Below are 15,737 nucleotides of genomic sequence, written 5' to 3'. Positions count from 1 at the left end.
GGACAACCATCTCTGCAGTGCACCAAATCAGGCCTTTATGGTAGAGTGGCCAGATGGAAACCACTCCTCAGTAAAAGGCATGACAGCCCACTTGAAGTTTGCCAAAAGGCACTAAAAGGACTCTCAAGAGTCAAGACCATGAGAAACAAGATTCTCTGGTCTGATGAAACCAAGTGGGAGGAAACCTGGCACCATCCCTTTGATGAAGCATGGTGGTGGCAGCATCATGCTGTGGGGTTGTTTTTCAGTGGCAGGGAGACTAGTCAGGATAGAGGGAAAGATGAACAGAGAAAAATATAGAGATCCGTAATGAAAACCTGCTCCAGAGCACTCAGGACCTCAGACTGGGGCGAAGGTTCACCTTCAGGCAGGACAACGACCCTAAGCACACAGCCAAGACAATGCAAAGAATGGCTTCGGTACAAGTCTCTGAATGTCCTTGAGTGGCCCAGCCAGAGCCCGGACTTGAACCCCAATAAACATCTCTGGAGAGACCCAAAAATAGCTGTGCAGCAACGCTCCCCCATCCAACCTGACAGAGCTTGAGAGGATCTGCAGAGAAGAATGGGAGAATCTCCCCAAATACAGGTGTGCCGAGAAGACTCTGTAATCGCTGCTAAAGGTGCTTCTACAATGTACTGACTAAAGGGTCTGAATACTTATCTAAATGCAATAGTTTATTTTTTATAAATGTGCAAACAAATTTAAAACTTTACATTTTCATTATGGGGTATTGTGTGTAAATTGATGAGGGGGGGGGGAATGATTTAATACATTTTAGAATAAGGTTGTAACCTAACAAAATGTGGAAAAAGTCAAGGGGTCTGAAAACTTTTTGAATGCACTGTATAACCTAACCAACACAATATTACTTTAACAGGTTCAGACCATTTATTTTCACAGAGAGTATAGATTTCATTAATCTATATAAAAAAAAACACACATTCAGATTGTACAGCATGTATATTTATATAAGTTCAACTACAAAATAGGTCACATGTATGCAAAAATGCTGTACCAGGATTTGAGTCAAGGCTTTTCACACAGTTCTTCAGAAGAGTGAGGATTATGGGATTTCGTACTTAAAAATTATTTCGTTGATGTACAAAAACGCAGTCAATTTCAACAACGCTTCTTGGAATCTTTCAACAGAATGAGTGAATTCTGTGTACACTAGACAAGCCTCATCATCATGCTGTGTTAACACACTACAAATTATATATTTTTAAATACAGTACATTTCTTCAATGAGAAAAACGTGTTGAGGACATTACATTACCTAAGCTGTGGTCCAAGTGTTGAAGGCGCCTGCTAATATTTCCAAATCAGCATTCAGTGAAACATGAAGTACGTAAATTAAAAAAAAAAAAAATCTTTATTTAACTAGGCAAGTCAGTTAAGAACAAATTCTTAATTACAATGACAGCCTACCCCGGCCAAACCCGGACGACGCTGGGCCAATTCTGCGCCGCCCTATGGGACTCCCAATCATGGCCGGTTGTGATACAGCCTGGAATCAAACCAGGGTCTGTAGTGACGCCTCCAGCACTGAGATGCAGTGCCTTAGACCCGCTGCGCCACTCTGGAGCACTCGAGGTATGACATGCTTCTCAGGCACAATTTGGGAAAACTAAGCAAAAGGACATGTTTTTACAAAGAGCATCGCCTTATTGATACGCAATACCTCTTCACCTTTGCTTACAGAAAAACCCAACCGAAATACTGACTTCTATCCCTTCTAGAAGAAAAAAAATATGCTAATAAAACAAGCCGACTGGTGCAGTTGCGGCGTTAACAATTTTATACATCTATGCGCGAAGGCCAAAACTGAAAGTGATAACTAAAAATCATACTATGTCCACGAGTAGACTGCCCCGAGAAGATACTTCACTTTTCAATAAAATAAAATCAACTGTGAAACAAACCATGAGCAATGACTCTATTTTTATCCAAACCATTTCCACTTTAAATATTTAAATATTCATAGACAATATAAATAATGACATTTTCCATAATTCTTTATCGAAATAGGTTGAAGGTAACAGCAGTTGTCCAGATATCGGGATATTGCGATGACATCCGTTACCCCGAGCTCTGCTACTTTTATAAATCCAGTGAAACAAGGAATATGGCCAAATGATTGGTGAGGCCAGAATTCATATATAAAAAGACAAATAGAAACAAACTGTAAGCGAATAACGGTTTTGTTTTACAAACTCAAAAAGCTGTACATCTTCCCCCCCCCAGGGTTTTGACTAATGTAAATAGAATGCCTCCACAGCATTTTAGAAGTATCCTTTGCTCAATGCAACAACAACAAAAAAACAAGGTGAGATATGATGAAGCTGCAAAAGTCCTATATCCATGGCACTGAGTGGTGAGATTAAAGGCTATTCTCACTGATAACCGCCTCAGATCAGAAACACATTTTGACATTAGAAAATGGAGTAAAGAACAAGGCACTGCTTTTAGCTAGTACCCTAGCCTCGTCACAACTGAGCCTTGAACCGCGTGCCCTAGCCTCGTCGCAACTGAGCCTTGAACCGCGTACCCTAGCCTCGTCGCAACTGAGCCTTGAACCGCGTACCCTAGCCTCGTCGCAACTGAGCCTTGAACCGCGTGCCCTAGCCTCGTCGCAACTGAGCCTTGAACCGCGTACCCTAGCCTCGTCGCAACTGAGCCTTGAACCGCGTACCCTAGCCTCGTCACAACTGAGCCTTGAACCGCGTACCCTAGCCTCGTCACAACTGCATTCATAAACATTGTATCAGAATCTTGTAATTGTCTCTCCTTTGCGTGTATGTTTCATGGATGGAATAAATCAGGAGTTGCAGAATATTAAATTGTAATAAAGTCTTAATTTAAAACAAAAAAAATCTGTTTACTATAGAAACTGTTTGGTGGAAAATCCAGTCCCCCAAGCCAAATAAAACAACAAAAAGATGACCTGGGTGAAATATCATCTACAGATGATATCAGTTAGACAAAAAGTAAAAAATACAGTCAGGAGCTGTGTTAAAAATTAATCTGACATACTCTGTCCTGGATTCAATCAAAGGCGTGCTGTTCATAAGGCACTGCACTGTTGACAATGAGTCTTTTAAAAGGCCGTTACCCTGACGTTCAAAGATGGCATTCATGGTGAACGCTACAGATGACGGCTCAAGCTTAAAATGACCTTTTAAAAGTCAAGTGTAGTACACTTCTCGACAACGCACCTTTTAAATTTAATCCCGGCCTCCATTCAGTTCAAATAGCAATACATCCTGTTTTGAATGGAAAGCTTGACAGGGGTCAATGTGGAGAATCCAATAAGCCTCCCATCCACTGGGCGGCGCTGTTTTCCCAAGAGTTCAGAGAGTTACATCTTATTGCAGGCTCCACAATGGAAAGTCGCCTAGGTTTTTGTCAAAGTTTTCAATGTGAACTTTTGTTGTGTCATAAATTCTGATCCATGTTGATACAACATCCCATCCAAATCAATCCTGAGGTGAGTAGGACAAACACCCCACTATGCAAGATACTTTGTGTATTCATCAATGTCTTCACCTCCTCCAATCCTTCCATCCCTTTCAATCTAGGCCACGTTTAGTTGAACCTGTAATGTGGAATGGTATTTCGGGCGGGCCAGGGCTATTGGGTAGAGCAGTGTTTCCCAACTCTGGTCCTCCAGTACCTTCAACAGCCCAACCCTGGTCCTCCAGTACCTTCAACAGCCCAACCCTGGTCCTCCAGTACCCCCCAACATTGTTGCCCAACCCTGGTTCTCCAGTAGCCCCAACAGCCCAACCCTGGCTCTCCAGTAGCCCCAACAGCCCAACCCTGGTTCTCCAGTAGCCCCAACAGCCCAACCCTGGTTCTCCAGTAGCCCCAACAGCCCAACCCTGGTTCTCCAGTAGCCCCAACAGCCCAACCCTGGTTCTCCAGTAGCCCCAACAGCCCAACCCTGGCTCTCCAGTAGCCCCAACAGCCCAACCCTGGTTCTCCAGTACCCCCCAACATTGTTGCCCAACCCTGGTCCTCCAGTACCCCCCAACATTGTTGCCCAACCCTGGTTCTCCAGTAGCCCCAACAGCCCAACCCTGGTTCTCCAGTAGCCCCAACAGCCCAACCCTGGTCCTCCAGTACCCCCCAACATTGTTGCCCAACCCTGGTCCTCCAGTACCCCCCAACATTGTTGCCCAACCCTGGTTCTCCAGTACCTTCAACAGTACAGTTTTGTTGTAGTCCTTGACAAACATACCTCATTCAACTCATTGAGGGCTTGATGATTTGTTTACAAGTCGAATCAAGTGTGCTTGTCTAGGGTTACAATAAAAATGTGTACTGTTGGGGGTACTGGAGGACCAGGGTTGGGCTGTTGGGGCTACTGGAGAACCAGGGTTGGGCTGTTGGGGCTACCGGAGGACCAGGGTTGGGAAACACTGGGGTAAAGGGTCAACATATGGTCACCAGGATGCTAGGAAGATTTAAAGGTCCAGCATCAACGTCTCAATGGGCACACACACACACATAAAATTAATCACACAGATTGCAGATTGAACCGGTTGCACTCCCAGTGCTGTTTGTCTGGATCCCCCACTGAATGGGGCTCAGGAACATGGGGGATACATGCTTTCCTTAAAACTCATCTATCTTCTTCTGCAGATATTGGAGGATGGAGTCCATCCCCTGCGAGGAGCCCCAAACTCTCTTCAGCGCCTCACACTCGCGTTCGTTGGCCTGCTCCAGGGCGGCCCGGTTTGCATTTCGGACCAGTGCTTTGGACTCCCGCAGGACCTACAGTGCAGCAGAGGCCCCCACCCCACCCGGCGGGAAAACAGGAAAGGAAAATGACTGATGGATATGGATGCATTGAAAGGTTATTGGCATAGACTCGCTTAACCATTCGTTGTGGGACATGAGGTCACTCTTATGTCAACAATGTCTGCACAGACGATTCATGAGAAATTTTGCAACATCCAGATATTGTGACTTGATCTCAATTCAATGTATTCCTAAATGCATTATATAATTATTATTATTTATTTTTAAAACACACTCTTGGTTCCATTTCGGGTTGGGAGACATTGAAAAGCTAACAATTCAAGTGGCCACTGTTATGGCTAGGAGAGAGTGTATGTGTGTATACATATATATGAGTGTCAGTGATGTGATGTTTATGGTTTTGATGAGACAAAAACGTGAACAAAAAGAGGAAGGACAACGAGGGCTGGGGAGGGGCCGTACTGTGACTGTGTAGAAATATATATTTTTTTAAATCTTCAAAAATCAAATGAAAGAGGATGACTTACAACTGAATTACAAGAGACTAGCTCCCTAATGCGAACCATCACCTCCTGAGTGAAAGTCCCGGGCCACAGCACCTGGGAGACAAGCCCTTTAGCACAGGCCTCCTGAGCCGTCAGCTTCCTCCCACTCAGCAGCATCTCATTGGCCTGAGAGACGAGGGGAAAGGGGAGGGAGAGGGAGGGAAGTGGAGGGAGAAGAGGGAGGGAGGTTAACGAGCCACTGAACACGACGATTGGCAAGAGTTTTTCTGTTACTCATTTGACAAACTAGATTTCAGTCTTGGAGGTGTGTTTCCTGACCGATTCAGTTTGGTTAATGATGATTGTCCCCTATGAGACACTGTAGGAAGCCTATTTCACTTCCTCAAAATCCCTAGAATGAATCTAAGATGAAGAAATCTGTAATAAATGATGTTTTAGTTAAGCAATTTGACATCTAGCTAATGTGTTTGGTGCAGTATTTCTGAAGTAAAGAAATGTGCAACGTATTGTATTGTCTTATGTAAACAAAGTCTGTGCCGATGGACCTGTCTGTCTCACTGTCTATGCTATTGGATTAGAGAGCCAATCACCGCAGCTGTTTTCCCCATGTTAAGTCAGGTGTACACTACACGATTTTCGCCCCCATTTGGGCTGTTCCAGACAAGTTTGAGATCGGAGATAAAAATCCCCATGTCGTTGCCTACTTGGGGGCGTGCGGCCGTCACCGACGCTCGATTCATGTGAATCAGGGACGCAATCTGAGGTCCGATCCAGTCTTTGGGCAGTCCGAGTATTTTGATACATGGGTTTTAATTTTTCATATATATATAAAAAAATTAAATCGGGACAAAATCTTCAATGCTCTTCTAGTGCGAGATGTGCAACGACAAGTTTTGAGAACGGTGATCAGCAGTAGCCAATGAGAGCTCGCCAGAGAAAAAGCCAGTAAGATGATGACATCACCCAGGATGTGTAGACTCTGGAGCAGGAGCCATGATTACTACTGGTATGGATGTGTAGACTCTGGAGCAGGAGCCATGATTAATACTAGTATGAGTCTGTACTTGCCTTTAACCAAAGCGTCAAATCGTTACAGCTCTGATATTCACAAGAAATGTTATTCAATTCAAAATGCTAGGGCTAGATATTTAAACTCTGTAATGGCAAGCGTGAATGTCTCTTGACTGAAAACGTTTACGAGACTGCTTTGGAGCCACAGATCGTTCTAGCTACATTTAAACAACCTAATTCGCATCATTGTTTTCACGAGACAGCTTTGGTATGGAGAATCGTCACGACGACCAAGTGAGGAATCTTGTAGTCTGAGCCAGATCGTTTAGTGTGCACACCACTACGTTCGGGAAAGACAAAAACGATACAAGATAAGACGGTCGTTTAACGTGAGAGGCTCAGAGATGTTTAGGATTTTTGAAAGTGGTGTACTGTACCAGCCGGCATTAGTGCGGGGAAAATGGACATAGTCAAATCAAAACCCAACCTTCATATACCCGTTGTGAAGCACGGATACTTTGATTCAAACCCACGACCGCAGCAGTACAATGTGATCTAGAAACCGCTAGCCCACCCCCAAATCACTGACACAGATTAAACCTAGTCCTGGAGCGAAAAACCAGCAAAAAAATTCTAAAAGTGCTACACTTAAAAACCAGTTCCCCAAACAATATCTGTATTGCTGTGCAAAACAACTCCCCCCTCTGAGAATGTGAAGGATTTTCAGCATCAACTCACCGAGGCCACGCCCATGATGCGAGGGAAGGTGACGGAGGCGCAGGCGTCGGGTGTCTGTCCGTAGGTGGTGTAAGGCGTCTGGAACCAGGCTCTCTCGTTGGCCCAGACCACGTCACACAGCGGGAGGATGGAGGCTCCGAGGCCCACCGCCGGTCCGTTCACGGCTACGATGATAGGCTTCTTGAATTGGATGAAAGTGTTCACGAATGTCCTGACAGGATGAGAACAACAGACTGGGCCTGAATCACCATCTTCTGTGGCATTATTACAACGACCTACACTACAACACAGCATTCTACTCATCTTTATCACCAGTTTCAAAAATAACCGATGATATCTAGACAATCTGTCATTTGCACTGACCTGAAAGAACTGACCAGAGATGAAAAGACAGCCTAATGATGAGCTTCCACCATTTTGTTTTCTTTAAATCAGTGCAGATGAAGATAAGGGGGACAAGGAGGATGAGGACAGATTTTTGGACAATCGAGAAATGAGGAAGTTGAGCTATCCTGCCGACCTTTTAAAAAATATATATTTTTCTCCCTTTCTGAAAATCATCCACATACAAAAAAAAATAGAAACAGAGGTAAGCCTTCTGACCTACCTAATGGTCTCGGCCATCTTGATGCTCTCTTTCTTACGGTCGTCGGTGAGCCGCCTGATGAAATAGATGAAGTCCAGGCCGAAGCAAAAGAAGCTGCCTACAGCGCTCAGTAGGACCAGCTTACTGTCGTCTGATGCCGCTGTGGCCATGGCACTCTGTATCTCCTTCATCACCTGAGGCAGCCAAGAGAGGGAGAGGAATTCAAAAATATGATCCATTTTTATGGGCCAGTTTCCCAGACACAGATGAAGCCTGATCTTGGACTAAGAAGCCCTTTCGATGGAGAATGATCACTGGAAATACCTTTTTTAGTCTAAGGCTTAATCTCTGTGTCCAGGAAACCATCCCAATATATTTTTGAAGGACCAGTATTTGACTTTCTTTAAATAAATTTTTGCTTACATTCATCAATTATATTTGACTACCAAATGTTTTGGAAATGTTGGCATAACAAAACTATAAAAAAAACTGTCACGTTGTAAAACAATTGTTTTGTCAGGGCGAAGACAGGCAGGCAGAAAGACAAGCAGGCATATGACTCACGTTGGGGTTGAGTGAGTTGTTCTCCGAGGTCTTGGTGGAGAGCAGGATGTGGGTGAAGCCGTCCTGCTTCTTGACGACGAGGTCCCTGTAGCGATAGGCACTCTCCGTCTGCCGTACGCTGAACCGAAGGCGCTTGTCGAAGACCGAGCGCTGCTCTTCGAAGCGCCGTTTCCCCGCCACTCCGGAGACAGCGGTTACTCGCGCCACGGCGCTCTGCAGGTTAGCCGTCCCGTTGGTTGCCAGAGCCTCCATGAGTGTCGATGTACCTGGTGGTTAAAAAACCCCACATAAGATACAGGGGGATGGAAATGGGAAGCATTTCTGCCTTTCTTAATATTGTCTGTTGTAATAATCAGCTAGATTAACTATCTGGAACAGGCGGAATAGTTTACTGCATGTCATGAGTAGGTCTCAGTGCTTTTCCGGGCTTCCCTTCTCTTCTACTCAACAGTAGATGAACAGTGCACCAAATTTGAGTTCATTGATAACGAATGAGTGAACACTGAGACGAAAGGGGAGAAACGGAATTGGACTGGAGTAAAGATTTGCATGGTAGTGTCCCCAATCACTCCCCTCGGGCATTGTGGTCTACATGGACCAGAATGAGAAGTCTGTACCTTCATAAGTCCTCCAACGCTACTTCCAGCAGCATCTGGTCCTCCAATGATAAAACAGGTACAACCAGAGGCAACACAACAATGGCTTCTGCCATTTACTGCTGCTCTAAAATAAATTTGTACTTCTATTTCTTAACTGCATTGTTGGTTAAGGGCTTGTAACTAAGCATTTCACTAAGGTCTACTACACCTGTTGTATTCGGCACATTTGATTTGATGACTTTTGAACGTACAACTACAAGACCTGGGTTCAGTAAACAGCACAACAACAGTTATTGCAGTCTATTGAAAAAGCCTTACCTTTCCCATTGAGGGTGCGTATGGATGTGGGTGTTACGGGGACTGGCTGAGGGATCAATGGGATTTGGCTTTGAGTCCTGGGCCGAGTCCCCATGCGTGCCCTTTCTTCCCCGGGCCCCAGCAGCAACCCCAGGGGCTTTTCCAACAGGGCCACCTCTGGGGGCACAGAGTCCTGCTCCTGACCCCCCTGTTCCAGACTGTGGGCCGCCTCGCTGGGCGACTCTTCAGAGTCCACCCAGCTGCTCATGGGGCTTTTGGGAACCAGGATTTTGATCCCGGACCTGGCCAGGTCCATACTCCGACGCGCCGTGCCCACTGGAGAAGCAGCGGTTCCACCTGTGAAGCTTGGACTAGAAATGGCACAGGGAGTGCAATCACTGTACTTTTGGCCCAAGATAAGCTGCTGTGTGTCCGTTTTGGAATTTACCAGGCTAGAGTCAAGTGGTGGCAACTGTGGTTGCTGCGGCCGTTTGTAGACGGACGTAGCTGCTGTGGTGGGCGACGAGGCGGGTTTCACTAGAGCGTGGCCTCCTGCTCCACTATTGCCGCAGAGTGGCTGAGGCCTGCAGATCTGTTTGCGGGCGTTGTTGCTCGAACTGTGGCTGTGGGCCGTGCTGGGAGAGCTTTGAGCGGAGCGCAGTAAACTGCCGTCTCTCGGTCTTTCGCCGTGTGACTGATTAAAATGGTGAATGAACTCCATGCAGGCGGAGAGGTGCGACTCGGGCTCCCAGGTGTCCCCCTCGTATCCGTACCCCCTCCAGCGGACCAGGTACTCCATCTTTCCCTTCTTGTTCTTCCGTTTGTCCACAATTTTCTCAACCTGTGACAGAATTAAACAAAATAGTTGGCAGTCACTAAGTCACGATCAATGAGACTGAAACGTCTAGGCTATAGCCCACACTGGGCAAATGTTTCTTCGGTATAATGGCGTTCGCAACAATTTATATGTGCATTCCGCTACCTACTAAAAAGGAAAGAAATGCGGGGGTATTAAAAAAATCCATACAAACTATCAATAATGAAATGTTAAGCTAAAATCAGCCTGCTTTTCTGTTTTTAAAATCAGGTCCCTACACAGGCTCAGAATCCTGCGATGGTGGGACATTTCCTGGCGACAGTAGTCAATGCAGTGCTTCTGCAGTAACTCTTGGGAGACGGCCGTAGCTGCTGTGGTGGGAAAGAAAGAAAAAAACTTCCAACTGCAGATATAATGGATGTCCAGCTTCTTGGACTTCTTGTGCAGTACAATTACTAACTGCTATAAAAATGTCACAAGATCCACCTTCTTCACAATAAGTGTATCCAGATCACTTGATTGACGTAGAACATTTTGCAACTGGTTGAGATGCATCCACTGCCATATCTTCTTCAGCACGGTGGCTTTTTCCCCCTTCAACTCTCTTCACCCACCTCCACTATAGGTGAGTTGCTGTACAATCGTGATCCTTGACACCTCAACCTTTATCACCCTAACAGGGCACTCTGGGTATTCGGAAAATAAGATCCCTACCACAGTTGCAACATTTTTACATTCACAGACTCTCAAAAACATATTCCTTTCATATGCGGCAGGATAGCCTAGTGGTTAGAGCGTTGGACTAGTAACCGGAAGGTTGCAAGTTCAAATCCCCGAGCTGACAAGGTACAAATCTGTCGTTCTGCCCCTGAACAGGCAGTTAACCCACTGTTCCTAGGCCGTCATTGAAAATAAGAATTTGTTCTTAACTGACTTACCAAGTTAAATAAAGGTAAAATTAAAATGCAAACACTTGACACAAACTTTTTACACTTCTTGAGTTGCATCGGGTTTTGCACGAACGCTCTTACGGTGTATCTTATATATCCCAAACATTACATAAGGTGGTAAATACTCAACATCAATAATACAGATAAACTTTGCTCCTTTTTCCTATTCTCTGTACATAATATTTTGGGGGGGGGATTATCAAAATGTCCAAACGGGACACCAGAGAACAACTTTCGAAAATAAAAGCTGTCCACTTCATATGTTGATCATTTCACGAGACACAATGCACGCTCCTTTAACTCTTTAGATACACAGGATACCAACACCATACCACTCCTGGTTCACACTGGGGTACATGTGAGACATCAGAGATGTATTCAGTAAAACACTGGGTTCATTAAAAGGCAGTTACTCTACCCAACAGGCAAGTAGTGTGACTACTGAATAGATGACTTCATGGCTGATTGGGTCTGTTTATTGCATTAGCCTACTTTTTGATATTCCTCCTATCGTGTGTGTGTATGTAACCTTTATTTAACTAGGCAATTGCAACAGCTTTGATTTAAAAAAATATATATATATACACACACACATACTACCGTTCAAAAGTTTGGGGTCACTTAGAAATGTCCTTGTTTTCCATGAAAACATACACGAAATGAGTTACAAAATATAGTCAAGACGTCGACAAGGTTATAAATAATGATTTAATTGAAATAATTGTGTCCTTCAAACTTTGCTTTCGTCAAATAATCCTCCATTTGCAGCAATTACAGCCCTTTGGCATTCTAGTTGTCAATTTGTTGAAGTAATCTGAAGAGATTTCACCCTATGCTTCCTGAAGCACCTCCCATTGGCTTGATGGGCACTTCTTACGTACCATACGGTCAATCTGCTCCCACAACAACTCAATAGGGTTGAGATAAGGTGACTGTGCTGGCCACTCCATTATAGACAGAATACCAGCTGACTGCCATTTTACTAAATAGTTATTGCATAGTTTGGAGCTGTGCTTTGGGTCATTGTCCTGTTGTAGGAGGAAATTGGCTCCAATTAAGAGCCGTCCACAGGGTATGGCATGGCGTTGCAAAAGGGAGTGACAGCCTTCTTCGAGATCCCTTTTGCCCTGTACAAATCTCCCACTTTACCATCGCCAAAGCGCCCCCAGATCATCACATTGCCTTCACCATGCTTGACAGATGGCGTCAAGCACTCCTCCAGCATCTTAATCTTTTCTGCGTCTCACTAATGTTCTTCTTTGTGATCCGAACACCTCAAACTTAGATGTGTCTGTCCATAACACTTCTTCCTCTGCCCAGTGTGTGTACTTTTGCCCATCTTAATCTTTTATTTGGCCAGTCTGAGATATGGCTTTTTCTTTGCAACTCTGCCTAGAAGGCCAGCATCCCAGAGTCACCTCTTCACGGTTGACATTGAGACTGGTGTTTTGCGGGTACTATTTAATGAAGCTGCCAGTTGAGGACTTGTGAGGCGTCTGTTTCTCAAACTAGACACTAATGTACTTGACATCTTGCTCAGTTGTGCACCGGGGCCTCCCACTCCTCTTTCTAATCTGGTTAGAACCAGTTTGCGCGGAGATCTTCAGTTTCTTGGCAATTTCTCACATGGTATATGGCCTTAATTTCTCAGAACAAGAATAGACTGATACGTTTTGTTTCTGGCTATTTTGAGCCTGTAATCGAACCCACAAATGCTGATGCTCCAGATACTCAACTAGTCTAAAGAAGGCCAGATTTATTGCTTCTTTAAATCCAACAGTTTTCAGCTGTGCTAACATCATTGCAAAAGGGTTTTCTAATGATCAATTAGCATTTTAAAATTATAAACTTGGATTAGCTAACACAACATGCCATTGGAACACAGGTGTGATGGTTGCTGATAATGGGTCTTTGTACTCCTATGTAGATATTCCATTAAAAATCAGCTACAATAGTTATTTACAACATTAACAATGTCTACACTGTATTTCTGATCAATTTGATGTTATTTTAATAGACAAAATGTTTTGCTTTTCTTTCAAAAACAAGGACATTTCTAAGTGACCCCAAACTTTTGAACAGTAGTGTGTATATATACACACACAGTACCGTCAAAAGCTTGGACACCTACTCATTCCAGGGATTCTTTATGTTTTTTAAACTATTTTCTACATTGTAGAATAATAGTGAAGACATTAAAACTGTGGAATTATGTAGTAACCAAAAAAAGCGTTTAACAAATCAAAATATATTTGAGATTCTTCAAAGTAGCCACCATTTGCCTTGACAGCTTGCACACTCTTGGCATTCTCTCAACCAGCTTCCAACAGTCTTGAAGGATTTCCCACATATGCTGAGCACTTGACACGGCAGTTGGAACCAAAAATCTAGAATTTGGACTCATCACACCAGTCTAATGTCCATTGCTCGTGTTTATTGGCCCAAGCAAGTCTCTTCTTCTTATTAGTGTCCTTTAGTAGTGGTTTCTTAGCGGCAATTCAAACACGAAGGCCTGTTACTTGAACTCTGACGCATTTTATTGGCCTGCAATTTCTGAGGCTGGTAACACTAATGAACGTATCCTCTGCAGCAGAGATAACCCTGGATCTTCCTTTCCTGTGGCGGTCCTCATGAGAGCCAGTTTCATCATAGCGCTTTATGAAGTTCTTGAAATTATCCGTATTGACTAACCTTCATGTCTTAAAGTAATGATGGACTGTCGTTTCTCTTTGCTTATTTGAACTGTTCTTGCCATAATATGGACTTGGTCTATCTTCTGTATACCACCCCTACCTTTTCACAACAACTGATTGGCTCAAACGCATTAAGAAGGAAAGAAATTCCACAAATTCAATTTTAACAAGGCACACCTGTTAATTGAAATGCATTCCAGGTGACTACCTCATGAAGCTGTTTGAGAGAATACCAAGAGAGTGCAAAGCTGTCATCAAGGCAATGGGGTGGCTACTTTGAAGAATCTCAAATATAGAATATATTTAGATTTGTTTAACACTTTTTTGGTTACGACATGATTCCATAATGTGTTGTTTAATAATGTTAATGTCTTCACTATTATTCTACAATGTAGAAAATAGTAAAAATAAAAACCCTTGAGTAGGTGTGTCAACTTTTGATGGTACTAATATGTATATCAGATTTCTGTGGCTATGTGTCAGCCTATGTTAACTGTCTTGCTGCAATTTAACTACCAGTATATGGCAAACCTGAACGTGATAGAAAGACAATGAGCATGTTGGGTTTGAAACTAACTTTACGCCATTATATCACACGGGCTAGATAAAGGATAGGGCTAGACTTGGCTACCTATAATAATTAGCCTACTAACTAAAGATGGAAAGCATTCACAGAATTGCATATAGAATAGTAATTGAATAGTATGTCTGAAAGAATACGCCTAAAAATTTCGGATTGGCATGTAAAAACAAAAAACCTGGCCACAATTGTATGTGAATCATTATTAGGAGTAAGTTACACCTGGAGAAGTGATGCACAATCTGTGTGCAACTTGTAACAGAGTGGAAAGTACAAAAAGCTCACTAGTTAACTAACTTAAAACTGGCCAAGAAGACAACAGACCCCGTGACTATCGCTGCCCGCATCTAATCACAACAACAACAACATATCTAGCTAATCACAGCAGTTCCTCATGCTAATAAAATATGGACTTCGACCTACATTACTACTCTAAGGTGGCAACGAGTCCTGGGCTGACATTTTATATGAAGCTAATGTTAAGTGGCTTTCAAGGCAAGTAGCTTGCTAGCTAAATACACAAACCAACAACAAACAAAAAAACATTTCAGATAACGCTAGCTAGCAGTCGATAGTAGCTAGCTAACTCACCTCATAAAGCTCTTCCGAGGCCATTATGAGCAATTTATCTCGCCGTTTGGCTATCAAAACGTATTTTTGGTTTGAAGGCACCTTCTTCTCCTCAAGATGTAATGCAGCCCAATTTAGGTTTCTTTGGACTACGCCCAATCCTCGTAACGTTATAGCTATCTTGGTCCTCGGTGTGCTGTGCTGTCCAGCCCAGCATGTGAACTTTTTTTGTCTGGGGGACTGTGTCCCCGAACTAGTTATTTTTTGCGCTCTCACAGCTGCGCATATTTTGCGCATAAGGATGCGTTTTTTTTGGGAACCTAGACAGACTGATACATAGACAGACTGCTGGTTGCTCACTGATGCACAATGTATATACATTTTTTTCTTCTCTCGCTTCGGTGTATATATGGGAGTCAATGTTCAATACAGCCTTCCTAATCGACTGTTTGATATTGCCCTTTACAATTGTTGGGGGAATCACACATGACATCCTTTCCTTTCTTGCTTTTTCATATGCTCTGCACTGTATCAGTGATGTCTTTGACTGTATAGACTTATGCATTAAAGCCATTTTCATTACTTGACTTAAACCTTTCATGTTGTAGTTACACAGGCCTATATACATTACATTATTACATTACACGTATACATCTTACATATAGCCTTTGTGACCTGAAATCCTTCATACAAAAGGCACATACAGTGGGGCAATTGCCACCAATTGTGCAAGTTCTCCCACTTAAAAAGATGAGAGAGGCCTGTAATTTTCATCATAGGTACACTTCAACTATGACAGACAAAATGAGTAGGAAAAAAATCCAGAAAATCACATTGTAGGATTTTTAATGAATTTATTTGCAAATTATGGTGGAAAATAAGTATTTGGCCACCTACAAACAAGCAAGATTTCTGGCTCTCACAGACCTGTAACTTCTTCTTTAAGAGGCTCCTCTGTCCTCCACTCGTTACCTGTATTAATGGCACCTGTTTGAACTTGTTATCAGTGAAAAAGACACCTGTCCACAACCTCAAACAGTCACACTCCAAACTCCACTA

At 43.4% G+C, this 15,737-nt stretch overlaps 1 protein-coding gene across 2 annotated transcripts; it reads right to left on the bottom strand.

Moving 5' to 3' along the window:
* Positions 1 to 944: 944 nt before the first annotated feature.
* Positions 945 to 14,978, bottom strand: LOC115103364 (chromodomain Y-like protein). Of its 2 annotated transcripts, XR_010460267.1 has the most exons (8): positions 14,700 to 14,978; positions 9,090 to 9,909; positions 8,173 to 8,438; positions 7,630 to 7,802; positions 7,023 to 7,233; positions 5,295 to 5,438; positions 3,739 to 4,779; positions 945 to 3,707 (listed from the first exon to the last, which is right to left on the bottom strand). XR_010460267.1 is itself a non-coding variant. In XM_029624259.2 (7 exons), exons 1-7 carry the CDS (start codon positions 14,973 to 14,975, stop codon positions 4,621 to 4,623), a joined length of 2,049 nt encoding a protein of 682 aa, XP_029480119.1. In that variant the 5' UTR covers positions 14,976 to 14,978; the 3' UTR covers positions 945 to 4,620. The 2 variants fall into 2 exon arrangements, 1 of the variants encoding a protein (XP_029480119.1); XM_029624259.2 differs by having other exon boundaries at positions 945 to 4,779.
* Positions 14,979 to 15,737: the final 759 nt, after the last annotated feature.

This window comes from Oncorhynchus nerka, linkage group LG20 (assembly GCF_034236695.1).
Source record: "Oncorhynchus nerka isolate Pitt River linkage group LG20, Oner_Uvic_2.0, whole genome shotgun sequence".
NCBI classification, from domain to species: domain Eukaryota; kingdom Metazoa; phylum Chordata; class Actinopteri; order Salmoniformes; family Salmonidae; genus Oncorhynchus; species Oncorhynchus nerka.
Note: the sequence above shows the minus strand (reverse complement) of the source record. Positions and strands in the feature narration are given on the sequence as shown.